Below are 20,754 nucleotides of genomic sequence, written 5' to 3' on the forward strand. Positions count from 1 at the left end.
CTAAAATAAATATCTTCAACAACAATAAAATCATTGCTTTAAAATATAGTATCATTTTTCAAAGTAATTAAATCATTGTGTTATGGGTTTCAATTGGGATTTAGGTGGTAAATATATGTCTAATAAATTCTATGAATATTATCATATGATGATACTATTCGTCATACATCTTGTAGTGATACTCCTAAGAAAATGGAGTTGATAAAAGAAAACATCATCATATTGTTGAGACTCCTTGTTCTCTTTTGTTGTCTACTTTGGTTTCCAATGAGTTTTGGGGGTGAAGCAGTTCTTAATACTATTCATGCTAATAGTATAATCATGTCATTTGTCACAGCCAGTTTTTCTCCTTTAGAAAAATTGCATGATTCTATCTCTAATTATTTTTCTGTGAAAGTCTTTGGTTCTATTTGCTTTGTTCTTCGTCCATAAGTAGAATGTAGTAAGTTATCTTCTCGTTCTGCCATGCGTGTTTTTCTTGGTTATGAGATTGGTCAACAGGGCTATCATTGTTATGATCCTCAAGTAACAAAACTTTATATTTTCTCCATGTTGTATTTCTTGAACACATTCCTTTTTTACTATATTTCCTTCTATTATCATACTACTTGTAGTTTGGAACTCAATCATATTGATCTGTTTGGTCGTATTGATGACGTTTTTAGTGATTGTAATGATTTTTGACACCCTGGTGAAGACTTATCCATCGAGAGATATCTAAGAGGGGCAATGTTGATGGTCTTAAGGACCTCAGATTTTAAGACTATGAAAGAAATCAACACCCCAAGTCATACATGACAAGGAGTTGCATATAAAAGAACTCGTCTTTTGAATTAGCAAAAACAACTAAGTTAATCCGCTTCTCTTCAGAGCAGGGTTCCAATATGACGTATTCATCAATGCCTGAGCAAGACATGCTTATGCTCTTGCAAAAGAATTTGACCTTTTTCTCCGTTGTATACAAGGTCTCAAAATCTTTGACTCCCAACATTTCGAAGAACTTGTTGTCTATAGTGATTTGCATGTCCTAGAAAAGGGTATGGTAAAACGAGAACACTATAACTACTAGAATTGAAACTAATATCGCAACTACCTAACATTCATATTTCAACAAGTTTATTATCAATTGTCCTATCAGACCGCCTCTCATTATCCCCACAGCATCTCCCCAATTCCCCAATTGAGTATATGGTTTTATGATGTTATTTTCGTCTAAATTCATAATAATTGCCATCTTCAAAAAAGAGAATGTAAAACAAAAAAAAAAAGAGTTCAATACATACATACATAAATACTTGGAGGGTGATTGTTTAATGAAAAATAAATTTTTTGATATCCATAAATTTCATTTGAATATCGATACTTAGTGCAAATAAATTTAAAATTTTAATTTATTTAAAAATAAATATAATATTAAATATCATTATTTTATTAGAAAAAGATATGTATTCAATTAAATTAAGGGTATCACTATTTTCAGCATTTTTTTTAACTATTGGGAACTATATATATATATATATATATATATATATATATATATATATATATATATATATATATATATATATATATATATATATATATATATATATATATATATATATATATATATATATATATATATATATATATATATATATATATATATATATATATATATATATATATATATATATATATATATATATATATATATATATATATATATATATATAGGGCATATCATATGAGAATGACATATTTATATGAGAATATGAGAATGAATCTGAACCGTTGGATTTTAAAATAAATGGTGGAGATCATGAGTTAATCTTTTTTTTCTCTCTCCTACTTCATTTATTTCAAGATACAGGAGAGAGAGAAAAAAAAGATTCACTCATAATCTCCACCGTTTATTTTAAAATCTAATAGTTCGGATTCATTCTCACATTCTCATATGATATGCCCTATATATATATATATATATATATATATATATATATATATATATATATATATAAGCAATTGTTTATGGGTTAAATAAATTTTTGGTCTCTATAAATATTAGAGTTTTTATTTTTAGTCTCTTCCTGTCTTTAGGAAACGGTTTTTGCAAAAAAAAACGTTGCCATTAAAACCGTTGCTTAAAGACAAGTAGAAACTAAAAATAAAACTGCAATATTTATAAGGATCTAAAACTTATTTAACCAATTGTTTATTAACTAAACAAGCATAATATTGATGTGGAAATGATGACTTAGATTTTTGAAGAACCACTAGGCCGTTTTATGTGAACTTTAGTTTATACTTAGGGTGGTGGTTCTTGTAATTAATTTAAGGTTCTTATCTTCAGCAGTAAAAACAAAAGCTCATAACCTCTCTTTCTAAAAATGCGAAAACAAGTAAAATCAATTAATTTAAATAATTTTCATTGACTTTATTTTCCCTCGATAAAACAGGTAAACTCATTGGATACAGTTGAGAAAAGTAATTCCAAAACGAAGTAATTTAACGAACGAAAGCCTCAAAAAGAATTGTGAGGGAAGCAAGCATAAAAGCGAGTGCCTCACGTCGTTACCAACCCACCTCAACCTCTAATTTGGTTTTCCCAAAGTACAATTTTGGTTTAGCCATAAAAAGTAGAAAAAGAATAATGAATGGCAATTCATGTCATAAAAACACAAAAATAAGGACAATTTCGTAAAATCAATTTACAAATTCCACAATAATAGTATTCCAGCAAAACTCTATCATCTGTCATTTGTCATAATTTTTTTTCTTAATCCTACTAATATCTTAGGTTATATATATATATATATATATATATATATATATATATATATATATATATATATATATATATATATATATATATATATATATATATATATATCACTCGTTTGCATCTATCTTTTTTTCTATCTTCAAGCTTCGCACTCAACACTACACAGACACAAAATAGCAATGGAGGAGCTTCAAAAACCTACCCAAAACACAAATCTAGAACCTTTAAACTCCAACAATGGCGAAACCTTTTACGATGATATAGACAGTAACTGTTCCACTCCTTACGTGAGCGCTCCTTCGAGTCCAGGTCGCGGCGGACCACCTATCTCCTCCGGTTACTTCTACAGTGCTCCGGCGAGTCCGTTACATTTTTCTATAACCGCTTCTTCCTCTTACCACCACCAAACTACTACAACCTCTTCTGTTCCTCTTAGTTACGAGTTTGAATTCTCGGCCCGGTTCGGATCCACCGGTTCAGCCGTTCCCGGTTCAATGACCTCCGCGGATGAGTTGTTCCTGAACGGTCAGATCCGTCCCATGAAGCTTTCTTCTCATCTGGAACGTCCTCAGGTTCTTGCTCCTTTGCTGGATCTGGAGGAAGAAGATGAAGAAGAAAATGAAGTTGTTCGTGGGAGAGATCTGAGGCTGAGAGATAAATCTGTTAGGAGGAGAACCAGATCTATGTCGCCGTTGAGAAGTAACACGCATTTGGAGTGGACAGAGAACGAGAACAACGAAGAGGACCATCATCATCATCATGATGATAATGATAATGATGATGAAGCTTGTGAGATTGAAAACCAGAACAATGAGAATGGTGAAATGGAGAATGTTAAAGTTAATGAGATGGGTTTGGAGAGAATAGAGATAATAACACCTCCAGATTCAGCTTCATCTTCTAGATCTTCTTCAGCTGGAAGAAGCTCTAAGAGATGGGTTTTCTTGAAGGATTTTCTAAGAAGCAAAAGTGAAGGAAGAAGTAACAACAAGTTCTGGTCAACCATTTCATTTTCTCCTATAAAAGACAAGAAATCAAACTCTAGCAATCCAAATCTACATCCCCAGATTTCAAAGGAGAAAACTAATGAAACACATAGAAATGGTTCAGGTTCATCAAGTAAAGGAAGTTCATCTTCTTCTACATCTCATAGCTGGGCTAAGAAAATGACGGGAAAGCCCATGAATGGTGTTGGGAAGAGACGCGTTCCACCTTCTCCACATGAGTTACACTATAAAGCAAACAGAGCACAAGCTGAAGAGTTGAGGAGAAAGACGTTTTTGCCATACAGACAAGGTTTGCTTGGTTGTTTGGGTTTTAGTTCTAAGGGTTATGGGGCCATGAATGGCTTTGCTAGAGCCTTAAACCCTGTTTCCTCAAGGTAAATTAATCCCATATTTCTTTGGGGGTTAGTTTTCACTTCTTCAAATTGTACAGATCCTTATCATGATTATTAGTGTTATAGTTATTTCTTTAATCATTTTGGAACTATTAATCTTTTAGCTTCAAGGTCACTACTCACCCATGGTGAGAATTATAAGATGATGAGGTTGAAGATGATAAGGAAAAAAAAAACTATGTAGAATATACTATTGTACTCGCAGCATTTTATTATTTACACTATCGCTGTGAAGTAACTAGGGTTTATTTGTTATTTTATTATCATATATTATATGTTATATTCATACTTGTCTATTTGAAGTTTTTTTTTTTTGATAAGTTTGTTTATTTGAAGTTAAATGCACGAGATTTACTTAAGGAGTTAAGGTTAAACTAAGAATATGTAATGTGTCATTATCATCACTTTGCTTACACTATCAATGAGTTACGTTTTTTTCAATGTAAATAGGTGGGGGATGTTACAGAATCCGCGTGGTGTGGGGAGCCAAGTAGTTGGGTAAGGTCCCATAGTAACAGCAATAGCATGGAAACAAACACCCAATCAATATATCACAATTGAAAGAAAGATGCTTGTGTTTTTGTTTGCATCTTTAAAGTTCTCAAGTATTTGTTGTATATAGAAGCAAATTGCATGAGATAGTTGTCGGGATCATGGTAATAAAATTGAGTTTGCTGGGTCCAAACTTCTAATATTATTGTGTTATGATGATAGAGATATGTTTAGGTCTAGGATAAACATGTTGGCAAATCTATAAAGACAAAGATGTGGACATAAAGTAGATTTAGATTATTATGATTATTATTATAACTTAGATTGGAGCTCATGTAAATCTTCATCATGAGATGTCACATTTTCTTTTTGGTTGCGTCTGAGTTACTAGCTATTTTTTTCTTTTTATAATTAGTCTTTTCAGCCATATATTTGCACGTTGCACCCTGAGATTTTTTCTAACTTGGTACCCCACTCATTACTTTCGTTAAATGGTTTATGTTGATTATTCTTTAGTTGTTACTGTAGTTGAAAGAAAATTTGAAAATGGAACTTAATAATAACTACGAAACATGAGTCTGCATCAAAGGCCCCAGCTTATTTAATAAGCTGGCCGGCGTTTGAATTCGGATAGCTGTTTCATAAGTTGTGGCAAATTTTATAACAAAAATACTTTGATTGGCTTTTAAGCTTCATAAAGATAAGTGATTAGTGAAGAATGTTTAGTGGGAAACTATTTTTTTTTTCTTTTTCTGGTTTGTTGTACTGGAATAGTGCTTGTAGTACTAAATATAGGACAATTCTATTCCCTAAAAAAAAAGATATAATAAAAATGTAAGACAATTCCATGATGAAGTTTCATAAAAGTTCAATCATGTGCTAACTAGCTGTGTGGAGATTCTTTACTTTTCGTGGATTGTCCAAATTACATTGTGGAAATAATCAAGCAATGGTTTTTCTTTTAGGGTTGCTCTTTCCACCTTTAGTGGTGGAGAACTATCCTTAACAAAATTAAAAAATTGTCATTGGTTTAACTATGGGTGGCAAAAACGGGCCGTGGTCCGTTGGACTGGCCCGTAAAAAATTAGTGGGTTAAGTTAAAATTTTGGACATGCTACTCACCAAAATTCGACCCGCAAAAATCCACCACCCGCCAAACTTCTTCCCGTTAAAGTCCGCCGCCCGCAAAAACCTGTCTCGCCTATTCGCACATCCGTCTTGCCTTAAGTTCCCCTTTTTTAGCTAATAATAGTAATTTCAATTTTTGATGGTTTTATTTAATACATTTATTGAATTTTTTTTAAAAATAACTATGTATTAGAAAAAAATTACGCAAATAACCATACTTCGGAAAAAATTACGCAAATAACCAAGTTTCAGAAAACATTGACACCAAGGCGCCATGTGAGATGGCGCCACCATTGTATCAGATGAAGGGAGGCGCCATTTGGAATGGCTCCTATGTACAACTTTTCTGCAATAAGCCATCTCAGATGGCGCCTTGGTGCATTTTCAAATGGAAAATTGAACAAAAATATACAAGGAGGCGCCATATGAGATGACACCTCCTCCTAAAAGTTGAAGGGAGTCGCCATTTGACATGGCTTATTGGGACTGAGTGTGCCATGTCAGATGGCGCCTAGGACTAAAAAAAGGGAATAAGCCATGTGAGATGGCGCCTTGGTGTTAAGGGTTTCAGAAACCTGGTTACTTGCGTAATTTTTTTCGAAACGTGGTTATTTGCGTAATTTTTTTTAATACATGGTTATTTTAAAAAAAAATTCACATTTATTTGTAAATATATTAATATGTTTTTAAGTAAAATTTGTAAAAAAGATATTTTTATAAAAATTATTTTAAAAATAAGTAAAAAATTTAATTAAAAGATAAAAAAGACTATTAATCTATTAAAAAAATATACAATCATTTGTTTTTCGGCGGACTTAAAATGGTATGGACGGTCCGTTTTGTCACCCCTAGTAAAAATAATATGTTGCTTTGGAGGCTCATAAATGACAATTTACAATTATTATTGTTTTAAAAAGGTAAAGCATGGCAGGGTACTATTCTACCACTAGACCATTGGTGCTTGTTGGTAACACTTTAAAAATATATTACATGTGTAACTATGCAAATCTACACGATCTAATATAACTAGTTAATGGTATTATATATTGCATGTGCTATGTTGTTATTATTATCCTTATCAAGATAAGGTAAATTCAATTAAGTCCCCAATAAAAAAAAACTTCGAGTCGTGTGTTCATTCTAGAAAAATAGATCATTGCTTGCGCATTATTTGGGGTACTTGATTACCCGAGTTGCAACATGGTGGTTAATGAGACTAGGCTTGTAAAGAAACTTTCCGTGTTGTTGATTGATGTATGCGATAATAGTTCTTACTATGGTATGGTACAACAACCCTTCTATGTTTCTTCAATTTGTATGAATGATTACAGATAGAGTCCCACAGTCCTGCAGCAATTTATAGAGTAAACCATCTAGTATCACGTCATGCCAATATACTATCAATAATACGAAGGACAGAGGCGAGCTTTTGAGACGGCTTGCTGATAATTGTGTTGGAATAGGGTCAACTTCTAATAATGATTCCGACTCACCTTTTTGAGGCCATATATGGATTTAATAATTTGGTTAAGCTAGACACGACATCCCCATGGGTTATTTCCATATAAAAATCTTATTGAAAGTATCCATGTATGAATGTATTGTTTATATCGTTCAATCCACCATCTTGATTTCGTATGTCCATCTGCATCCTATTGGTTTTACACAAGGAGGGAGGTCAACTAGTTTCAATCTACCAGTCCTCTTGTCGGGCTTGGTTCCAACAATCAAACTTACTAGCCTCCACATAAGACTTTATTTCAATTTGTTCAATGATATACAAGGCAAAAGCGACAGAGGCCGGGAATCGAACCCGGGTCTGTACCGTGGTAGGGTACTATTCTACCACTAGACCACCGGTGCTTGTTGGTAACACTTTAAAAATATATTACATGTGTAACTATGCAAATCTACACCATTTAATGTAATTAGTTAATGGTATAATATATTGCATGTGCTACGTTGTTATTATTATCCTTATCAACATAAGGAAAATTCAATTAAGTCCTTCAAAATAATGAAAGATTTAATTTAGTCCCCTATAAAAAGAAAAAAAAAACTACGAGTCGGTGTAAAAAAAGTAAATAATAGGTTTTAAAATCATGTGTACATTCTAGAAATTCAACGCATTATAAGAATGACGAAACTTATTATTTTCACATGGTGAAGACATAAGGAGACATACCTTCATCTATTACGATGCGATGGATCGTAGATATAAACTTTTGAGTCGCTATTTATCTTTTTCCCTATCTTTCTTTCTAACGAATCGTTCTTGATGGTAATAAGGTAGAGAAACTTTATGGAAAATTCACTTGTACTCACTCACTTGGATAGTTGAAGTGAACGGACTCTATATTCTACCTCTTAATATGATATGTATACTGTAAGTTATTTATTGGTTGTCAAAGATATTGGATATTTAAAAGGGAAGAAGCATTTCCAAGAAATGGTTCTTCTAGAATCAATGCATCCATCCCAATGGCTTCTGTGAAACCAAGGAGTTGCAGTGGTTACTTTCTAAGTAAAAATAGACCATTGCTTGCGCATTATTTGGGGTACTTTATTACTCGAGTTGCAACAAGGTGGTTAATGAAACTAGGCTTGAAAAGAAATTTACCGTGTTGTTTAGTGAGGTATGCGATAATAGTTCTTGTTATGGTATGGTACAACAACCCTTCTATGTTTCTTCAATTTGTATGAATGATTACCGATAGAGTCCCACAGTCCTGCAACAAATTACAGAGAAATAAGATGGTGTGGAGATGGGCTTAGAGCCCAGGAAGAATGTGTCACAAATAAGATCAAAAAGCATCTTATTTGACAATTCAAAATTCCTTATTTAGAACGGGCGAATTCAATGCCAAGAAAGTATTTTTAAAAAACTTAAATTCTTAATCTTGAAGGATTCATGGAGAACTACTTTTATGTTACCAAATTTAATAAGTTAATCATAAACTAGTATCACGTCATGCCAATATACTATCAATAATACGAAGGACAGAGGCTAGCATTAGAGACGACTTGCTGATAATTGTGTTGGAATAGGGTCAACTTCTCATAATGATTCCGACTCACCTTTTTGAGGCCATGTATGGATTTAATAATTTGGTTAGGCCTGGACACGACATCCCCAGGGGTTATTTCCTTATAAACATCTTCTTGAAAGTATCCATGTATGAAGGTATTGTTTATATCAAGTTTACGTATATTTCAACCGTGTTTAGGAGTTAGTGTGATTACTAGTCTCACACTGGTCATTTCGGATAGAGTGAAGGATGTATCGAACAAATCTAGTCCGTGTATTTTGGCATACCCTTTTGCCACAATCTGCCTTATATCATTTAGTCCACCCGTCTCAGTGATGCATGATTTTGTATGTCCAGCTGCATCCTATTGGTTTTACACAAGGAGGGAGGTCAACTAGTTTCCATCTACAAGACCTCTTGTCGGGTTTGGTTCCAACAATCAAACTTACTAGCCTCCGCATAAGACTCTATTTCAGTCTGTACAATGATATACATGGCAAAAACGACAGAGAGATTTGGGCATATTAGATAAAGACATTGGGGCGAGATTATAACATTTAAAAAAAGATCACAATAAAGTATGACATTGAAATGTGAAATATAAAGTAGATAGTAGGTAAAGTGTAGCTTAAATGTTCATAAACGTTATATATAATGCATTAAAAATGTTCTTGGTTAAAAATCCAATTAATTAAAAAACAAAAAACGAACAAGTTTGATTCAAACTATGGTAAAAAAAACATGTTGCTTTTGAGGCTCATAAATGACCATTTACAATTACTATCATATAAAAAGGGTAAAACATGGACGTCAAAGTGCAACAAAATGAAAAAAATATCACAACTTTATTTGTGCACCAGCCGGGAATCGAACCCGGGTCTGTACCGTGGCAGGGTACTATTCTACCACTAGACCACTGGTGCTTGTTGGTAACACTTTAAAAATATATTACATGTGTAACTATGCAAATCTACACCATTTAATGTACCTTGTTAATGGTATTATATAATGCATGTGCTATGTTGTTAATATTATCCTTATCAACATTACGAAAATTCAATTAAGTCCTTCAAAATAATGCAAGATTTAATTTAGTCCCCTATAAAAAGAAAAAAAAACTACGAGTCGGTGTAAAAAAAGTAAATAATAGGTTTTAAAATCATGTGTACATTCTAGAAATTCAACGCATTATAAGAATGACGAAACTTATTATTTTCACATGGTGAAGACATAAGGAGACATACCTTCATCTATTACGATGCGATGGATCGTAGATATAATCTTTTGAGTCGCTATTTATCTTTTTACCTATCTTTCTTTCTAACAAATCGTTCTTGATGGTAATAAGGTAGAGAAAATTTATGGAAAATTCACTTGTACTCACTCACTTGGATAGTTGAAGTGAACGGGCTCTATATTCTACCTCTTAATATGATATGTATGCTGTAAGTTATTTATTGGTTGTCAAAGATATTGGATATTTAAAAGGGAAGAAGCATTTCCAAGAAATGGTTCTTCTAGAGTCAATGCATCCATCCCAATGGCGTCTGTGAAACCAAGGAGTTGCAGTGGTTACTTTCTAAGTAAAAATAGACCATTGCTTGCGCAATATTTGGGGTACTTTATTACTCGAGTTGCAACAAGGTGGTTAATGAAACTAGGCTTGAAAAGAAATTTACCGTGTTGTTTAGTGAGGTATGCGATAATAGTTCTTGTTATGGTATGGTACAACAACCCTTCTATGTTTCTTCAATTTGTATGAATGATTACCGATAGAGTCCCACAGTCCTGCAGCAAATTACAGAGTAATCAGATGGTGTGGAGATGGGCTTAGAGCCCAGGAAGAATGTGTCACAAATAAGATCAAAAAGCATCTTATTTGACAATTCAACATTCCTTATTTAGAACGGGCGAATTCAATGCCAAGAAAGTATTTTTAAAAAACTTATATTCTTAATCTTGAAGGATTCATGGAGAACTACTTTTATGTTACCAAATTTAATAAGTTAATCATAAACTAGTATCACGTCATGCCAATATACTATCAATAATACGAAGGACAAAGGCTAGCATTAGAGACGACTTGCTGATAATTGTGTTGGAATAGGGTCAACTTCTCATAATGATTACGACTCACCTTTTTGAGGCCATGTATGGATTTAATAATTTGGTTAGGCCTGGACACGACATCCCCAGGGGTTATTTCCTTATAAACATCTTCTTGAAAGTATCCATGTATGAAGGTATTGTTTATATCAAGTTTACGTATATTTCAACCGTGTTTAGGAGTTAGTGTGATTACTAGTCTCACACTGGTCATTTCGGATAGAGTGAAGGATGTATCGAACAAATCTAGTCCGTGTATTTTGGCATACCCTTTTGCCACAATCTGCCTTATATCATTTAGTCCACCCGTCTCAGTGATGCATGATTTTGTATGTCCAGCTGCATCCTATTGGTTTTACACAAGGAGGGAGGTCAACTAGTTTCCATCTACAAGACCTCTTGTCGGGTTTGGTTCCAACAATCAAACTTACTAGCCTCCGCATAAGACTCTATTTCAGTCTGTACAATGATATACATGGCAAAAATGACAGAGAGATTTGGGCATATTAGATAAAGACATTGGGGCGAGATTATAACATTTAAAAAAAGATCACAATAAAGTATGACATTGAAATGTGAAATATAAAGTAGATAGTAGGTAAAGTGTAGCTTAAATGTTCATAAACGTTATATATATGAAATTAAAAATGTTCTTGGTTAAAAATCCAATTAATTAAAAAACAAAAAACGAACAAGTTTGATTCAAACAATGGTAAAAAAAACATGTTGCCTTTGAGGCTCATAAATGACCATTTACAATTACTATCATCTAAAAAGGGTAAAACATGGACGTCAAAGTGCAACAAAATGAAAAAAATATCACAGCTTTATTTGTGCACCAGCCGGGAATCGAACCCGGGTCTGTACCATGGCAGGGTACTATTCTACCACTAGACCACTGGTGCTTGTTGGTAACACTTTAAAAATATATTATATGTGTAACTATGCAAATCTACACCATTTAATGTACCTTGTTAATGGTATTATATAATGCATGTGCTATGTTGTTATTATTATCCTTTTCAACATAAGGAAATTTCAATTAAGTCCTTCAAAATAATGCAAGATTTAATTTAGTCCCCTATAAAAAGAAAAAAAAACTACGAGTCGGTGTAAAAAAAGTAAATAATAGGTTTTAAAATCATGTGTACATTCTAGAAATTCAACGCATTATAAGAATGAGGAAACTTATTATTTTCACATGGTGAAGACATAAGGAGACATACCTTCATCTATTACGATGCGATGGATCGTAGATATAATCTTTTGAGTCGCTATTTATCTTTTTACCTATCTTTCTTTCTAACAAATCGTTCTTGATGGTAATAAGGTAGAGAAAATTTATGGAAAATTCACTTGTACTCACTCACTTGGATAATTGAAGTGAACAGGCTCTATATTCTACCTCTTAATATGATATGTATACTGTAAGTTATTTATTGGTTGTCAAAGATATTGGATATTTAAAAGGGAAGAAGCATTTCCAAGAAATGGTTCTTCTAGAGTCAATGCATCCATCCCAATGGCGTCTGTGAAACCAAGGAGTTGCAGTGGTTACTTTCTGAGTAAAAATAGACCATTTCTTGCGCATTATTTAGGGTACTTTATTACTCAAGTTGCAACAAGGTGGTTAATGAAACTAGGCTTGAAAAGAAATTTACCGTGTTGTTTAGTGAGGTATGCGATAATAGTTCTTGTTATGGTATGGTACAACAACCCTTCTATGTTTCTTCAATTTGTATGAATGATTACCGATAGAGTCCCACAGTCCTGCAGCAAATTACAGAGTAATCAGATGGTGTGGAGATGGGCTTAGAGCCCAGGAAGAATGTGTCACAAATAAGATAAAAAAGCATCTTATTTGACAATTCAACATTCCTTATTTAGAACGGGCGAATTCAATGCCAAGAAAGTGCTTTTAAAAAACTTATATTCTTAATCTTGAAGGATTCATGGAGAACTACTTTTATGTTACCAAATTTAATAAGTTAATCATAAACTAGTATCACGTCATGCCAATATACTATCAATAATACGAAGGACAGAGGCTAGCATTAGAGACGACTTGCTGATAATTGTGTTGGAATAGGGTCAACTTCTCATAATGATCTCGACTCACCTTTTTGAGGCCATGTATGGATTTAATAATTTGGTTAGGCCTGGACACGACATCCCCAGGGGTTATTTCCTTATAAACATCTTCTTGAAAGTATCCATGTATGAAGGTATTGTTTATATCAAGTTTACGTATATTTCAACCGTGTTTAGGAGTTAGTGTGATTACTAGTCTCACACTGGTCATTTCATATAGAGTGAAGGATGTATCGAACAAATCTAGTCCGTGTATTTTGGCATACCCTTTTGCCACAATCTGCCTTATATCATTTAGTCCACCCGTCTCAGTGATGCATGATTTTGTATGTCCAGCTGCATCCTATTGGTTTTACACAAGGAGGGAGGTCAACTAGTTTCCATCTACAAGACCTCTTGTCGGGTTTGGTTCCAACAATCAAACTTACTAGCCTCCGCATAAGACTCTATTTCAGTCTGTACAATGATATACATGGCAAAAACGACAGAGAGATTTGGGCATATTAGATAAAGACATTGGGGCGAGATTATAACATTTAAAAAAAGATCACAATAAAGTATGACATTGAAATGTGAAATATAAAGTAGATAGTAGGTAAAGTGTAGCTTAAATGTTCATAAACGTTATATATAATGCATTAAAAATGTTCTTGGTTAAAAATCCAATTAATTAAAAAACAAAAAACGAACAAGTTTGATTCAAACTATGGTAAAAAAAACATGTTGCCTTTGAGGCTCATAAATGACCATTTACAATTACTATCATCTAAAAAGGGTAAAACATGGACGTCAAAGTGCAACAAAATGAAAAAAAATATCACAGCTTTATTTGTGCACCAGCCGGGAATCGAACCCGGGTCTGTACCGTGGCAGGGTACTATTCTACCACTAGACCACTGGTGCTTGTTGGTAACACTTTAAAAATATATTACATGTGTAACTATGCAAATCTACACCATTTAATGTACCTTGTTAATGGTATTATATAATGCATGTGCTATGTTGTTAATATTATCCTTATCAACATTAGGAAAATTCAATTAAGTCCTTCAAAATAATGCAAGATTTAATTTAGTCCCCTATAAAAAGAAAAAAAAACTACGAGTCGGTGTAAAAAAAGTAAATAATAGGTTTTAAAATCATGTGTACATTCTAGAAATTCAACGCATTATAAGAATGACGAAACTTATTATTTTCACATGGTGAAGACATAAGGAGACATACCTTCATCTATTACGATGCGATGGATCGTAGATATAATCTTTTGAGTCGCTATTTATCTTTTTACCTATCTTTCTTTCTAACAAATCGTTCTTGATGGTAATAAGGTAGAGAAAATTTATGGAAAATTCACTTGTACTCACTCACTTGGATAGTTGAAGTGAACAGGCTCTATATTCTACCTCTTAATATGATATGTATGCTGTAAGTTATTTATTGGTTGTCAAAGATATTGGATATTTAAAAGGGAAGAAGCATTTCCAAGAAATGGTTCTTCTAGAGTCAATGCATCCATCCCAATGGCGTCTGTGAAACCAAGGAGTTGCAGTGGTTACTTTCTAAGTAAAAATAGACCATTGCTTGCGCAATATTTGGGGTACTTTATTACTCGAGTTGCAACAAGGTGGTTAATAAAACTAGGCTTGAAAAGAAATTTACCGTGTTGTTTAGTGAGGTATGCGATAATAGTTCTTGTTATGGTATGGTACAACAACCCTTCTATGTTTCTTCAATTTGTATGAATGATTACCGATAGAGTCCCACAGTCCTGCAGCAAATTACAGAGTAATCAGATGGTGTGGAGATGGGCTTAGAGCCCAGGAAGAATGTGTCACAAATAAGATCAAAAAGCATCTTATTTGACAATTCAACATTCCTTATTTAGAACGGGCGAATTCAATGCCAAGAAAGTATTTTTAAAAAACTTATATTCTTAATCTTGAAGGATTCATGGAGAACTACTTTTATGTTACCAAATTTAATAAGTTAATAATAAACTAGTATCACGTCATGCCAATATACTATCAATAATACGAAGGACAGAGGCTAGCATTAGAGACGACTTGCTGATAATTGTGTTGGAATAGGGTCAACTTCTCATAATGATTCCGACTCACCTTTTTGAGGCCATGTATGGATTTAATAATTTGGTTAGGCCTGGACACGACATCCCCAGGGGTTATTTCCTTATAAACATCTTCTTGAAAGTATCCATGTATGAAGGTATTGTTTATATCAAGTTTACGTATATTTCAACCGTGTTTAGGAGTTAGTGTGATTACTAGTCTCACACTGGTCATTTCGGATAGAGTGAAGGATGTATCGAACAAATCTAGTCCGTGTATTTTGGCATACCCTTTTGCCACAATCTGCCTTATATCATTTAGTCCACCCGTCTCAGTGATGCATGATTTTGTATGTCCAGCTGCATCCTATTGGTTTTACACAAGGAGGGAGGTCAACTAGTTTCCATCTACAAGACCTCTTGTCGGGTTTGGTTCCAACAATCAAACTTACTAGCCTCCGCATAAGACTCTATTTCAGTCTGTACAATGATATACATGGCAAAAATGACAGAGAGATTTGGGCATATTAGATAAAGACATTGGGGCGAGATTATAACATTTAAAAAAAGATCACAATAAAGTATGACATTGAAATGTGAAATATAAAGTAGATAGTAGGTAAAGTGTAGCTTAAATGTTCATAAACGTTATATATATGAAATTAAAAATGTTCTTGGTTAAAAATTCAATTAATTAAAAAACAAAAAACGAACAAGTTTGATTCAAACTATGGTAAAAAAAACATGTTGCCTTTGAGGCTCATAAATGACCATTTACAATTACTATCATCTAAAAAGGGTAAAACATGGACGTCAAAGTGCAACAAAATGAAAAAAATATCACAGCTTTATTTGTGCACCAGCCGGGAATCGAACCCGGGTCTGTACCGTGGCAGGGTACTATTCTACCACTAGACCACTGGTGCTTGTTGGTAACACTTTAAAAATATATTACATGTGTAACTATGCAAATCTACACCATTTAATGTACCTTGTTAATGGTATTATATAATGCATGTGCTATGTTGTTATTATTATCCTTTTCAACATAAGGAAATTTCAATTAAGTCCTTCAAAATAATGCAAGATTTAATTTAGTCCCCTATAAAAAGAAAAAAAAACTACGAGTCGGTGTAAAAAAAGTAAATAATAGGTTTTAAAATCATGTGTACATTCTAGAAATTCAACGCATTATAAGAATGAGGAAACTTATTATTTTCACATGGTGAAGACATAAGGAGACATACCTTCATCTATTACGATGCGATGGATCGTAGATATAATCTTTTGAGTCGCTATTTATCTTTTTACCTATCTTTCTTTCTAACAAATCGTTCTTGATGGTAATAAGGTAGAGAAAATTTATGGAAAATTCACTTGTACTCACTCACTTGGATAATTGAAGTGAACAGGCTCTATATTCTACCTCTTAATATGATATGTATACTGTAAGTTATTTATTGGTTGTCAAAGATATTGGATATTTAAAAGGGAAGAAGCATTTCCAAGAAATGGTTCTTCTAGAGTCAATGCATCCATCCCAATGGCGTCTGTGAAACCAAGGAGTTGCAGTGGTTACTTTCTGAGTAAAAATAGACCATTTCTTGCGTATTATTTAGGGTACTTTATTACTCAAGTTGCAACAAGGTGGTTAATGAAACTAGGCTTGAAAAGAAATTTACCGTGTTGTTTAGTGAGGTATGCGATAATAGTTCTTGTTATGGTATGGTACAACAACCCTTCTATGTTTCTTCAATTTGTATGAATGATTACCGATAGAGTCCCACAGTCCTGCAGCAAATTACAGAGTAATCAGATGGTGTGGAGATGGGCTTAGAGCCCAGGAAGAATGTGTCACAAATAAGATAAAAAAGCATCTTATTTGACAACTCAACATTCCTTATTTAGAACGGGCGAATTCAATGCCAAGAAAGTGCTTTTAAAAAACTTATATTCTTAATCTTGAAGGATTCATGGAGAACTACTTTTATGTTACCAAATTTAATAAGTTAATCATAAACTAGTATCACGTCATGCCAATATACTATCAATAATACGAAGGACAGAGGCTAGCATTAGAGACGACTTGCTGATAATTGTGTTGGAATAGGGTCAACTTCTCATAATGATCCCGACTCACCTTTTTGAGGCCATGTATGGATTTAATAATTTGGTTAGGCCTGGACACGACATCCCCAGGGGTTATTTCCTTATAAACATCTTCTTGAAAGTATCCATGTATGAAGGTATTGTTTATATCAAGTTTACGTATATTTCAACCGCGTTTAGGAGTTAGTGTGATTACTAGTCTCACACTGGTCATTTCGGATAGAGTGAAGGATGTATCGAACAAATCTAGTCCGTGTATTTTGGCATACCCTTTTGCCACAATCTGCCTTATATCATTTAGTCCACCCGTCTCAGTGATGCATGATTTTGTATGTCCAGCTGCATCCTATTGGTTTTACACAAGGAGGGAGGTCAACTAGTTTCCATCTACAAGACCTCTTGTCGGGTTTGGTTCCAACAATCAAACTTACTAGCCTCCGCATAAGACTCTATTTCAGTCTGTACAATGATATACATGGCAAAAACGACAGAGAGATTTGGGCATATTAGATAAAGACATTGGGGCGAGATTATAACATTTAAAAAAAGATCACAATAAAGTATGACATTGAAATGTGAAATATAAAGTAGATAGTAGGTAAAGTGTAGCTTAAATGTTCATAAACGTTATATATAATGCATTAAAAATGTTCTTGGTTAAAAATCCAATTAATTAAAAAACAAAAAACGAACAAGTTTGATTCAAACTATGGTAAAAAAAACATGTTGCCTTTGAGGCTCATAAATGACCATTTACAATTACTATCATCTAAAAAGGGTAAAACATGGACGTCAAAGTGCAACAAAATGAAAAAAAATATCACAGCTTTATTTGTGCACCAGCCGGGAATCGAACCCGGGTCTGTACCGTGGCAGGGTACTATTCTACCACTAGACCACTGGTGCTTGTTGGTAACACTTTAAAAATATATTACATGTGTAACTATGCAAATCTACACCATTTAATGTACCTTGTTAATGGTATTATATAATGCATGTGCTATGTTGTTAATATTATCCTTATCAACATTAGGAAAATTCAATTAAGTCCTTCAAAATAATGCAAGATTTAATTTAGTCCCCTATAAAAAGAAAAAAAAACTACGAGTCGGTGTAAAAAAAGTAAATAATAGGTTTTAAAATCATGTGTACATTCTAGAAATTCAACGCATTATAAGAATGACGAAACTTATTATTTTCACATGGTGAAGACATAAGGAGACATACCTTCATCTATTACGATGCGATGGATCGTAGATATAATCTTTTGAGTCGCTATTTATCTTTTTACCTATCTTTCTTTCTAACAAATCGTTCTTGATGGTAATAAGGTAGAGAAAATTTATGGAAAATTCACTTGTACTCACTCACTTGGATAGTTGAAGTGAACAGGCTCTATATTCTACCTCTTAATATGATATGTATGCTGTAAGTTATTTATTGGTTGTCAAAGATATTGGATATTTAAAAGGGAAGAAGCATTTCCAAGAAATGGTTCTTCTAGAGTCAATGCATCCATCCCAATGGCGTCTGTGAAACCAAGGAGTTGCAGTGGTTACTTTCTAAGTAAAAATAGACCATTGCTTGCGCAATATTTGGGGTACTTTATTACTCGAGTTGCAACAAGGTGGTTAATGAAACTAGGCTTGAAAAGAAATTTACCGTGTTGTTTAGTGAGGTATGCGATAATAGTTCTTGTTATGGTATGGTACAACAACCCTTCTATGTTTCTTCAATTTGTATGAATGATTACCGATAGAGTCCCACAGTCCTGCAGCAAATTACAGAGTAATCAGATGGTGTGGAGATGGGCTTAGAGCCCAGGAAGAATGTGTCACAAGTAAGATAAAAAAGCATCTTATTTGACAATTCAACATTCCTTATTTAGAACGGGCGAATTCAATGCCAAGAAAGTATTTTTAAAAAACTTATATTCTTAATCTTGAAGGATTCATGGAGAACTACTTTTATGTTACCAAATTTAATAAGTTAATCATAAACTAGTATCACGTCATGCCAATATACTATCAATAATACGAAGGACAGAGGCTAGCATTAGAGACGACTTGCTGATAATTGTGTTGGAATAGGGTCAACTTCTCATAATGATTCCGACTCACCTTTTTGAGGCCATGTATGGATTTAATAATTTGGTTAGGCCTGGACACGACATCCCCAGGGGTTATTTCCTTATAAACATCTTCTTGAAAGTATCCATGTATGAAGGTATTGTTTATATCAAGTTTACGTATATTTCAACCGTGTTTAGGAGTTAGTGTGATTACTAGTCTCACACTGGTCATTTCGGATAGAGTGAAGGATGTATCGAACAAATCTAGTCCGTGTATTTTGGCATACCCTTTTGCCACAATCTGCCTTATATCATTTAGTCCACCCGTCTCAGTGATGCATGATTTTGTATGTCCAGCTGCATCCTATTGGTTTTACACAAGGAGGGAGGTCAACTAGTTTCCATCTACAAGACCTCTTGTCGGGTTTGGTTCCAACAATCAAACTTACTAGCCTCCGCATAAGACTCTATTTCAGTCTGTACAATGATATACATGGCAAAAACGACAGAGAGATTTGGGCATATTAGATAAAGACATTGGGGCGAGATTATAACATTTAAAAAAAGATCACAATAAAGTATGACATTGAAATGTGAAATATAAAGTAGATAGTAGGTAAAGTGTAGCTTAAATGTTCATAAACGTTATATATAATGCATTAAAAATGTTCTTGGTTAAAAATCCAATTAATTAAAAAACAAAAAACGAACAAGTTTGATTCAAACTATGGTAAAAAAAACATCACAGCTTTATTTGTGCACCAGCCGGGAATCGAACCCGGGTCTGTACCGTGGCAGGGTACTATTCTACCACTAGACCACTGGTGCTTGTTGGTAACACTTTAAAAATATATTACATGATTAACTATGCAAATCTACACCATTTAATGTACCTTGTTAACGGTATTATATAATGCATGTGCTATGTTGTTATTATTATCCTTTTCAACATAAGGAAATTTCAATTAAGTCCTTCAAAATAATGCAAGATTTAATTTAGTCCCCTATAAAAAGAAAAAAAAACTACGAGTCGGTGTAAAAAAAGTAAATAATAGGTTTTAAAATCATGTGTACATTCTAGAAATTCAACGCATTATAAGAATGAGGAAACTTATTATTTTCACATGGTGAAGACATAAGGAGACATACCTTCATCTATTACGATGCGATGGATCGTAGATATAATCTTTTGAGTCGCTATTTATCTTTTTACCTATCTTTCTTTCTAACAAATCGTTCTTGATGGTAATAAGGTAGAGAAAATTTATGGAAAATTCACTTGTACTCACTCACTTGGATAATTGAAGTGAACAGGCTCTATATTCTACCTCTTAATATGATATGTATACTGTAAGTTATTTATTGGTTGTCAAAGATATTGGATATTTAAAAGGGAAGAAGCATTTCCAAGAAATGGTTCTTCTAGAGTGAATGCATCCATCCCAATGGCGTCTGTGAAACCAAGGAGTTGCAGTGGTTACTTTCTGAGTAAAAATAGAC

The 20,754-nt window shown here is 33.4% G+C and overlaps 1 protein-coding gene and 6 non-coding genes across 7 annotated transcripts; 1 reads left to right on the forward strand and 6 right to left on the reverse strand.

Annotated features, from left to right (window-relative positions):
* The first annotated feature begins 2,876 nt into the window (after positions 1-2,876).
* LOC131627525 (uncharacterized) lies at positions 2,877-5,466 on the forward strand. Its single transcript, XM_058898375.1, has 2 exons — positions 2,877-4,145; positions 4,614-5,466. Exons 1-2 carry the CDS (start codon positions 2,944-2,946, stop codon positions 4,663-4,665), a joined length of 1,254 nt encoding a protein of 417 aa, XP_058754358.1. The 5' UTR covers positions 2,877-2,943; the 3' UTR covers positions 4,666-5,466.
* A 4,198-nt stretch (positions 5,467-9,664) lies between these two features.
* Positions 9,665-9,735, reverse strand: TRNAG-GCC (transfer RNA glycine (anticodon GCC)). The gene has a single exon. It is a non-coding gene; the product is annotated as a tRNA-Gly (tRNA).
* A 2,017-nt stretch (positions 9,736-11,752) lies between these two features.
* Positions 11,753-11,823, reverse strand: TRNAG-GCC (transfer RNA glycine (anticodon GCC)). Its single transcript has one exon. It is a non-coding gene; the product is annotated as a tRNA-Gly (tRNA).
* Positions 11,824-13,841: 2,018 nt separating this feature from the next.
* Positions 13,842-13,912, reverse strand: TRNAG-GCC (transfer RNA glycine (anticodon GCC)). The gene has a single exon. It is a non-coding gene; the product is annotated as a tRNA-Gly (tRNA).
* A 2,017-nt stretch (positions 13,913-15,929) lies between these two features.
* On the reverse strand, positions 15,930-16,000 carry TRNAG-GCC (transfer RNA glycine (anticodon GCC)). Its single transcript has one exon. It is a non-coding gene; the product is annotated as a tRNA-Gly (tRNA).
* Positions 16,001-18,018: 2,018 nt separating this feature from the next.
* On the reverse strand, positions 18,019-18,089 carry TRNAG-GCC (transfer RNA glycine (anticodon GCC)). The gene has a single exon. It is a non-coding gene; the product is annotated as a tRNA-Gly (tRNA).
* A 1,922-nt stretch (positions 18,090-20,011) lies between these two features.
* TRNAG-GCC (transfer RNA glycine (anticodon GCC)) lies at positions 20,012-20,082 on the reverse strand. The gene has a single exon. It is a non-coding gene; the product is annotated as a tRNA-Gly (tRNA).
* Between the last annotated feature and the right edge of the window lie 672 nt (positions 20,083-20,754).

Source organism: Vicia villosa, unplaced genomic scaffold, assembly GCF_029867415.1.
Source record: "Vicia villosa cultivar HV-30 ecotype Madison, WI unplaced genomic scaffold, Vvil1.0 ctg.000365F_1_1_3, whole genome shotgun sequence".
NCBI lineage: Eukaryota > Viridiplantae > Streptophyta > Magnoliopsida > Fabales > Fabaceae > Vicia > Vicia villosa.